Genomic DNA, 10,884 nt, shown 5'->3' with positions numbered 1-10,884 from the left:
CGAGAAAGAATAAACTAGTTTTAATTAAGAAAGGACTTGTATCACTGAAGTTTCTCGGAAAGAATTTCTATGGGAAATTAACAAACAAGGAGATACCCAACAGTTCTCTTGATTGAGGTTCTGTACTAAAAATATAACTGCTACACTGAAAAGTTGAAACATTAACATATAACGGGAGTAGAAAAGCACATATGTTCCATATCACAAAGGTAGTTTTATCAATTATTAAAATCTTGGACTAACTCTATATGCATTTTTAGTCCATATTTCAGTTCAGGTTTCTTTAGTTACTGTCTTATTAGAATGAAGTTCAGGTAACAAGAGCATTAGATTACTTTTAGACTTGGCCTTGATGAATATTTTCAGATCTAGGAGCCAGCCCCAAAACACACAAGCCAGGTGTGCCTAACCTAACTTCAATACTGTTTATACCGAGAAATGTGAGCTATGCTAGTGCTGGAATTAACTATGCCTCCGTTATCTGTAATCCTCGATTATTTGTGGATTTTTCTTTTCCCCAAATCTTCTTAAAATAATTGTGCCATTACAGTTCTAGACAAAAATTTACATTATTTTGGAGAAATTGTTGCTCAGAAATTAATTTTGTTGCAAAAGTTCAGGTGTTGCATGATATCTGGGTTTTTTGTGTGCAGGATCTGCTGTGCATTCAGATTGTGAGTTGGCTGATTCAAGCCTAGCCTTGCCTCTTTTATTTTCAGCTGTTAAGACAGGAATACAAAATATTTGTGGCTTGGTTAACTTTATTTGATTAGTAATTTAAAAACATAGTACATAAAAACGTCCAAAATACTCATTAAGATTTCTTAAAGATTTCACTCAACTTCAGTTGTCATCTGCTGTTCTATGCTGCACGGCAGGCATCCTTTAACCACAGATGCATGTTCAGGTTGTGTTGGGGTGTTGCCCAGTTAAGCATTGTCCTCTTCCCTACAGATAATTGGTATCTTCAGTATGTTTTAACAAAGGCTCTTTTGTAATAATTCCCAAGCATAGATTTGTGCTAATTTTTTACTTGTTTTTCACAGGTTTTTATAGGGTGCAAATGCACTTCTGTGTTTATAGCAGAAAAAGTGCCAAAATATAGGAGCTATTTATACCTATGTTAGCGATTGAATTCACTAAAATGGGAATGGGCAATCAAAAGAGGAAGTATTATAGGAGAAAAAGTGGAAATGAACTTGTGTCAAAAAAATTCGAAGAAATCGAGTGTGACTGACTGATTTGACTGACACTTGGCTTTTATGATTATGATTGAGAGACGACTTTTGTAATTTTTCATTATAATGTGATTAAACAACTGTAAAAATATTATAATTGAATACAAGGAACTTAAATATATTGAAAAATTATATTCAAGTTAATCAATGGGCAAACTAGTGAGATACACTAGTGCCTTGATTAGCCACTGTTTTTGCGACTTTTTGCTTTCCCCAAATAAGTGTGGATAATCAAGGCACCAGTGTAATTTATTTACTTTCACAACAATGAGTGCATGCTAACAGTCACATGATATCAACAACCACTTGATAGTATTGCTTGAACTAACTGCCTTTGGTCCCATCTGAATTCTAAACACCTGCACTGATTAGCTGTATTGAGAGAAAAAAGAAAAAGGTGCAAAATTAGTAATGTGTTGTGCAAGTGCAGTGCTTCATTCCTGAAAAGACATGAAGTGCTGAATCTGCAATTAAAATGCTAGAAACAAAAATAAATTTCGGACTCAAAGAATGCAGTTATAACCACAAAACAAGTAACAACGTTTCAACCTCCCTTGGTCATCATCATGTATTACTTAATGTTTTAATAACCATATCAGCTGTCTCTACTATTTATAATTGCTATCAATGCTTTCAGAAAAAAAAATTATGCTTTTTTGTATAGTTGTAAAATGTTATAATTTGAAAAAAAATACTTGATATGTTTAATTGAGCTGATTAAGGTCTTTTGTTTATGAAAAATATGCATTATCAAAGTATGTTTTCCTAGGATTTTTATACTTTACATGGATCTGATGCAGTGTTTGTTGCCAAGGAATTTTTCAAATCTATGTCTGTAGTCAAGTATTACTGTTCTGGTGAGTGATTGTTTTTTTTTAAGATATTGCTATCTGGATATGTGAAATAAGGAAAATTAATATATTTATGCTTGAAACATTAATTTGTTAGCCAATGTGGTTCAAATGTTAAAATAAGTAAACACAATGATTTGCTAAAAGTATATTAAAAATACAGATTTTTGTAGAAAATGTGTCTTCTCCCTGTGTACTCATTTTTCTCATTGTATTTTTAAGAAAAATAAGTTTTTTTTATACATAAATATGTCTTCAAATTAGGTAGACTTACCCTTAAACTACTGTAAACATTTTCTTGTTGAGTTATGTTGCCAACACCCATGTTACTTAGAGTTCAGAATATTTTTAATGCAGAGCATGCACAAACTTATTCTTAACTCTCCAATTGTCCACTTAGCATGTGACTTATTGTACTTGTATCATGTGATCTAAAACAAACTGTTTTCTTGTCATGGCTCACATTTTCTTTTTGGCAGTTGTGCTGTTAGTATGACACACTGTGAATTCTGATGTAACATATATTTCTACCAGTAATGGAAATTTTATACCTTCTTTGGAGGCCTTACTCATGTAGTCTGTCTGCATCCATGGAATTTCTGTGTGCACTGTAGTTGGCTCTTATTGATAAGTGTATTCAGGCTGTTATTTCTGAATTACTTACTGGTGTTTTTGGTGGGTTTCACACTTACCTGCAGAAGCTACAGTTTTTTCATGATGATACAAGAGAGAGAGAGAGAGAGAGAAAAAAAAATCAGTATTTTGTTCAGGTCTGTTCACCGTCATTGTTGAAGAGTGGGAGTTGTCAGGTAGCTCTTGTTCATACAAAGTTTTTACTCATTATATTCTTAGGTTTATTCTATTTTTAAATATTGAACTAATTTCTCTTGGGCTTGATGTTGCTAATGTCATGTTGGATGGTTCAGTTCTTGAAACTTTTCTCCTGATTTTTGGTTAATTGCTGGTGCTTTTAGAAATCAGCTAATTGTTATAAGGACCCTTGAAACTTGTTTGTTTAAAGACAGGGTTAATCTGATATGGATTGATGAGTTTCTAGTGGTTGGTATATGCTGTTTTTACCCAAGTAAAAGGATTAGTATATGTTTATTATCTTTCAACATTCAAAGTTACATTTAGAACAACAACATGAAAATTGAAGAATTACCTGACTAAGGTGACATTCTAAACTATTATGTTGACAAAAAATTAATGACGCTTTTTTAGATGAAAATAACCCGAACAACTTATATATCAAAACAAAACATTTATTAAATGAAATAGTCTCCATTCTTATCAATGATGCTTTTCCATCTTATAATCAGGTTGTTAATGCCCTGACTATAGAAATCACTTGGCTTAGAAGCAAAAAACATGTCTATGTTCTCTTTAACACCTTCCACATTTGCATACATTTTCCCATTAAGATGGTGTTGCAGCGAACGAAAATGATAGTAATCTGATGGTGCCATATCTGGAGAATATGGTGGGTGGGGGAGAACTTCCCAGCTCCATAATCTTGTGTTGCGTCAGATGTGCCACATGTGGACATCCATTGTTGTGGAGAAGAACACATTTCCGACTGATGAGTGAAGGCCATTTCTGATGAAGGGCTTGATTTAAACATTTCAGTTGCTGACTATAGATCTCTGCATTGACAAATCACTGTGGATTGAGTGAATTACTTCTTTGATGTCTCACCAAATGCAAAACATCACTTTCTGTAGATGGAGTCCAGGTTTTGGGGTCGGAAGTGGTTTTTGTCAAGGACTGGGCCATTGTTTTTGGCATTTAATATTCACATAGAGAATCCATTTTTCATCACTGGGGACAATTCTGTCCAAAAATGGTTCACGCGCATTACGCGCCAGAAGAGACGAAGCAACGTTCGCATGTTGGAAACGATAATCATCGGAGAGTTCTTGTGGCACCCAAACACCTTCTTTATAGAGTTTTCCCATATTCCTTAGATGTTTATGTATTGTTTCATGAGAGACATGTAATATCAGAGCCATTTCACGAATGTGTTGCCTTGTGTTAGACTCAACAAGCGTCTTTAGAGCATCAATATCAATTTCAACATGTCAGCCCCTGCCATCATAGTTTTTAAGCCTAAAGTCACCTGAATGAAATTTGCTGAACCATCGTTGACACTTAAGAACACTCAAAACATTTCCATAAACTTCTTTGATATTCTTTATGGCTACAGAGGCGTTGTTTCCCTTCTTGTATTCAAACAGCATTACATGCTGAATGTGTGTGTCTTGTCGTGTGGCATCACTATATGGGATTACAGTATACTAAATATTACGCAATATATAGTCTACACTAACATGATGTTTAGGTGGTTCGTTTAACTATTATACATGATGTAAGTTTTTTGGGGAATGGTTAATGAAAGTGTTCCATGTTTTTTTTGGGGGGGGTTAACAAAAGTGTTCCAAAACGTGACATTAATTTCATGACAACCTAATAGTTATGGAAGACCATTTAGGAAGGCCACTTCCTCTACTTGTGGAATATTCCAAGCATCCTTATTCATTCAACAATGGTTTTTCAAACTTTTTAAGATAAAAATATGAGTATCAAAAGTCTTATTTTACAAAATAACTTTAATCTAATTGTTATATTATTTTACTTTAAATTTAGGCTACTTAAAGAATATTCAAAATACTAGGTTTTTACTAACTATGTATTTGCCTGACAAAAATTATTTGATTATTCATTCCCATTGGTTACAAACTACGTAGTTATAGGTACAACACTTAAGGCTTCAAAATTATTGTAAACAAACTCATGAACTTGTAAAACAATACTGAATTGTCTGTAAAAGCATACACACTACATATTTGTACTGTACTGATACGTGAATAAATATTTTATTGTTTCCAAATTTTAAACAATGCTGTTGTCTGGTGTGTATGACACATGTTCATGTACAAAGTTTAGGATTAACAAAATACTAAGTCAGAAGACAGGGTTTTCGCTGGCTTTCGTTACTGCTTACTACTTAAAGTTTCTTCAGATGCAAATTATAAAGCCATTTTATATGCTAAATTTAAATATATTTCAATATTTTTTTTTTTATAGATAGTGTTGGTAGAGTGTTCATAATGAGTTGACTGTGAAATGGGCACAAACTACCTATTAGAGAAACACTTGTAGAAATATATTGGTGATTATACAACCTACTTACGCAGCTGAAGTGTAGAGAATGATATTCCAAAAGTCTTGTGCCTTTTGTCTACAGGTCTTGTGTAGTATTCAGATGGATTGAGATGGAAGTGCTTTGATTGGTTGTTTGTTCCTGGTTCTTATTGGTGGAGCAACTTGTGGATTCAATCGATGGTACCCATAAGTACTAATGTTTAGACCCAAATCTCTGTTTAATGAAGATTTCATTGTGTTGATATAGAAAGATTCCTTTATTTTTCTTGTTTTCTAAAATTTGTTTAAGTCTATGATTCTAGCTTTGTCCCAGTTTTAATGTCCAGTTGACATAGTATGTTCTGCAGTAGCTGAATTCTGTGCTTTCTTTAGTCTTGTGCAGCCTCTGTGTTTTTTTATTCTTGTCCCAAGTTGTCTTCCCATTTCTACAATGTAGGTTTCATTACAGGAATATGGAATTTCATAGCTTAAGTTTTGGAGTTCCTGTTTAGTTTTGACCAGGATAGATTTTATTGTTTTGTAAGATTTCCAGCAAGACATCAATGTTGAATTTTTTGGCTAACTGTGATTACTGACTTGTGTTATTTGAAGCCACAATGCATATGTTGTTTTGATTACTACTTCCAAGAGAATGTTTCAAGTTCAACATTTAAAATTTTGGAAGGTAGTGAATTTTCATAGAAGAATAAGATTAGTGGAAAAATGGATTAAATTTCACACTAGATTAAATCTCCTGTTTATATAATAGTTAGTACTAAACAAGATATGTATGTAACTTTTTTTTATTTATTATAAGTTTTGACATTTACATTCTTGCCGAGTATTTTTTGTATATGTATAAAGGTCATTAAATCTTGTAATATGAGGTAGTCGATCTAACTCCAACATGGTTATTTGGCTTTGCAGTTTTTTATTTTTGGTGTCTGCAATTCTTGTCTTACTGTGTTTATTTGTTGGATAGAGATGTATATTTTTTGAAGATAAAGGTAAAATGTACTGAAGTAACTTGCATCCTTTAAAATTTTAGACAAAAAAAATTAAATGAAAATATTTTTTACATATATATATTATTTATATGCAATCTCAATTATCATTTTTAATACTAAAGGTTAAAGATATGGGTTATATATTATGTATCTTTTTAATGTTTTGTATTAAGAAACATTCATTCTTTATGCCTACCTCATATAATACTTTTCTTATTTCAGGGTCTAGAAAACTAGAAACTGTCTCTCTCAGCAAATTGAATTTTGAGTCATTTGTGCGAGACCTGCTGTTATTTCATCATTATAGAGTGGAATTATACAAATCACAGACAGGAAGCAGGAACAATAGCTCTTGGGTGTTGGATAGTAAGGTACTAGTTATCAACTTAAGAAATATTGTGAAATAAGATGACAAAAAACAAAACAGGTACTGACTTTTGAATCATACAATTGGAACAATTTTAAATTAAGGGTAGCTTTTGAACATAGGTTAGACACTAACACTAAAAACTGTAGTTTTTAGTATATCATAGTAAAATACTGTCAGTAGTAATAATTTTAATACAGAACCACAAGATATCAATTTAAAAAAAGCAAACAGTGCTTGATTAAAAAGTTTTAGAATAGAGTAATTACTAATTACAGAAACACTTCAATAATGTAAAAAGTAAGATACTAAAAATAGAAGTAAAATAAAAAAAAAACTTTAATAAGGTGTAGTCAGATACTAATTATAGTAACAGTAGTTCATGAAGTTATGTAGTCAAATACATTATAATGATAGGATTGTAAAGACGTTGGAAAAAACAAATTTAACCTTTTCCACCCTGGTTATCTCATGTTTTTACCGAGATAAAAGGACATCAAGTTTTGAAAAATTCTATCAGATCACACTCCTAAAATTATCTATAAAATAACATTATAACTGAAGTTTTATGGCTTCAACTTGTTTATGGATCTGTTTTATTCACGTTTATATGCTGTTGGTAAAATAATTAAAAACAGTATCCAATCTGCCAACCCTAATTCTCGATTTTGCCCCTCCCCATTTCCTTTTTATTTTTAGTTCAAGTAGTTTGAAAACTAGTTTTTGAAACTGCTGATGTAAAAAAAAACAACAAGAAAACTAAAAATTCAACATTCCACATATTTAATTTTTTTAATTCTGAAGCTTAGATGATTTTCTTTCTCATAATATGCTTACTATAGAGCACCCTCACTTATTTACATGGATTGTTAAATTTCTAAGATTTCAATAACTACATTTCGATGCTCCTTAAGGCTGTGCAGGGCTTGTGCATTGAAATAATGCAAGTTTTATGTATTTAGAAACTGTTAAAACAACATTTGAAAATACACAGTGATTTATAATTGTTTGAGGCACCAGGCCTTATCCAAAATCTACATGTTTCATTGAGTTACAGACCCCTCATTATCAGGAAGGAAAACATTTATTTATGTCTTGCTATTTGCAAACACAAAAACATTGATCAGTTGTTTGACATACATGGTTCTTCCACCTTTCATCTCTTTTGAAAGAAAGAATCCCCCAGAAATGAATTTCTACAACTCCTGGGCCTGCATTTATATTTAAAGGTAAATATAAATTCTTAGATATTTCTAATGATTCTATTGTCATTCTTTGTATAGTTAATTTTTTGAATTCAAGAACTCCTGCAATTCTAACTTGATACAACCTATGAACAGTATTTTGTATAGTCTCCCTCAGGTGAAGGTAGACAATATGACATCTTTTTGAAAATTGTACATAAATTACTGAAAGGAGGACAGAGAAGTTTGAATTTTTAGAGATTAGAATAAGATAAATACTTTCCATTTACATAAGATTTGACAGTATCTTATTTCATCATTTATTTCAAATTAATTTTTAAAGGGCCTCATGGTTATCATACTGTGTGTTTGAAGTGTCTGTGTTTCAAATATGGTGATTTTTATTAATGTAAGGTCTGTATTGGCCAGTACAGTGCCACTGGCATGGAGAAAGGTAATAAAGGATAGTGAAATACAGTACAAACGCCAGCTCGTGAATGTAGGAAAAGTTAGTGATTGTTTTTGTCTTTAGTATATTATTGCTAAACAATAAAGAGGTGTTGCTTTTTTACTAAGATACTAATGGGTGGGACATTCTTTTCTATTGATAAAAATAACAGCAATTGCACAGAGGATAGTTAAACATTTAATTTTTGGTATTATACCTCCTGAAAATGGAATATTAAGAACTGCTTATAAAAACTACAGTTCCTGAATGTGGAATATTAAGAACTATTTTTGAAATAACAGCCCTTGAATAAAGAGAAGTTGCACATTAGTTATAAAAACAATAGTTTTTTTAATAAAGGGCAGTAGAATATTATTTTGAAAAAACCTTAGCATAGACAAAAGATACTAATAATAAAACAGCAGATGTTGAATGTATGATAAGACTTGTCTTTTGAATATATTGTGTCTTACTCATTATAGAAACAACTTGATAATGACGGGAATAAGATATTAATAATATATAAATGAGTTTTCAATATAATTGGTAATATTCTAGTAATAAGTAGATTTGATCAACATTTTTGTAGCATAGATTTTTGTTTATTGAATTGTTTGGCACATTATTAAAAAGCAATACTTCATTTCTAAAGATGGCATTATCTTTGATTCTAGATTGTCACAAAATTTGTACAAATAAGGAGCTCTTTCCTTACATCTGAAAAAATCCCTCTGTGTAATTTGATTTAGCTTTGGTTTCCTTTTCTGACATAAGTGTATTAGTAAAACAGTCAGTCACATACCATACTAGTAGTAGTACAACAGAACACAAGGTCGTGTATCCTGAGGAAAGTTACATCTGCATTTTATACTTACTGGTATGGACACTATACCTGCTCTGTAAATGGTTTAGTTTTACTGCCAGTTTACTCAACATAACACTTGTGCAGCTATAATAAAGTAAAGAATAATCAAAGTCAGAGTTTTCAGTATTTTCAAATAAACACCAAGTAATGCTAAACATGGCTATCACATACTTCGATTATATATGGATCATCTGTGAAAATGCAAGTTAATCCTCAATATTATTGAAGTATATTGAAGAAACTCAGCCATTTCAGTGAGTTATCTGATTTAACTAACCGTAAGATATAGTAAAGTCTACCAGCTACAGGTTTCTTAAGGTCACTTACTGTGAAAAAGGTTATATACAACTGTCTATAGCAGCACAACTAGACTTTGCAGTGTATTTGTGCCCATAACTGCGTTGAGACCAACCACCATCAGCCATCACTATCTTCTGCTTCTATTGTTAGTTCGTTTCTTTCGCTCCAGTATTCTCTACTGTTTTAAACATTTGCTTTTCCCACAACTGAAACAAACAGAATATAAAGTTAGATGTGATTTTTTTATTTTATTTTACGACAATGACATTGGTGTCTTAATTTACTTAATATTAACATATTTGAAACTGATTAAATGTGATATTCAACAAAAACGTTTGTATAGAATTATGAATAAATATAATATGAAGGTGATTTTATCATACATAATTTTTTTAAAGAAAGGAACTATAGAAGTTCGGTATACTTATAAACACAATAACTTTGTATATTGGATCATACGTAAATATTTAAAATATCTTTCCGATTTTTCTTCTCGTGTCTAAATATGTTCAGAGACATGACCGGAACTCCTAACATTGAGAAACTTCCTTCCAATTGAGCATGCCCTTCACCACAACTGACAACACCCCAAACTGCTCAATCGTTCATGTCTAACTTATGAATGTCTTCCACATCCACTTATTCTTCTGGCTCTTGATACTATTTTAACATTTTCAAAGCAAAAGTCACAATTGAATTTGAATGTCAATTTCAGACCTCTGGATTCCGATGAAAAGTGTAGCCAGCCGCGTGTACTTACCTTCCACATAAAAAACAAACAACTGAATCAATACCAACTTATTATACAAAAAAATACAAAAATAGTTATAATATAAATAATAAATAACATCCTATACAAAACACTTTACCCTGTTGGGATATTGGTACGTTTATGGACTTGCAGCACTAAAATCGGGAGTTCAATTCCACATGGTTGACAGAGTGCAGATATAGCTTTGAACAAAGAAAACAACCATTACAAAACAAGAAATTTGCTTTATAACACACAAACTTCCTTTCCTTTTCTTTTTTTTTATAAAGATAATATTTACCTATGAACTTCAAATGCCTTATTTCTCTTATAAAATATTGTATATTAACGATTTTCCGTTCGTAAAGTGAATGGAGTCCAGTGTCATTGGTTGGATTAGGCTTTTCTTCTTCCATGATGAATGGTAGCTCATGACATTGCTTGAACTCATGGATTCTGAATTCAGAATACAGAATACAAATACAGAAGAAACATACCATTTAGAAAGTAAAATTGATTCAAAACAAAGCTTTGAGTAATTTTAATTTTGTGTTGCAGGAATAACAGTTACTGTATAAAACTAAATTATTTTTAAATTACTTCATCAGCCCTGTACACACACACACACACACACACACACACACACACACACACACACACACACACACACACACACACACACACACACTATCTACTATATATTAATAATAACTATAGTAATTACTATAC

The 10,884-nt window shown here is 31.6% G+C and overlaps 1 protein-coding gene across 1 annotated transcript in view; it reads left to right on the top strand.

Moving 5' to 3' along the window:
- Window positions 1–10,884, top strand: part of LOC106462459 (DNA mismatch repair protein Msh2-like) — a 196,351-nt gene that overhangs the window by 43,689 nt on the left and 141,778 nt on the right. The window contains exons 4-5 of the mRNA XM_022389729.1: window positions 2,008–2,095; window positions 6,463–6,611. Coding sequence (XP_022245437.1) covers window positions 2,008–2,095; window positions 6,463–6,611 — 237 coding nt within the window. The remainder of the gene's footprint in view (window positions 1–2,007; window positions 2,096–6,462; window positions 6,612–10,884) is intronic.

This window comes from Limulus polyphemus, unplaced genomic scaffold, assembly GCF_000517525.1.
Source record: "Limulus polyphemus unplaced genomic scaffold, Limulus_polyphemus-2.1.2 Scaffold1171, whole genome shotgun sequence".
Classification (NCBI taxonomy): domain Eukaryota; kingdom Metazoa; phylum Arthropoda; class Merostomata; order Xiphosura; family Limulidae; genus Limulus; species Limulus polyphemus.
This window is presented reverse-complemented; position numbering and strand designations above follow the sequence as displayed.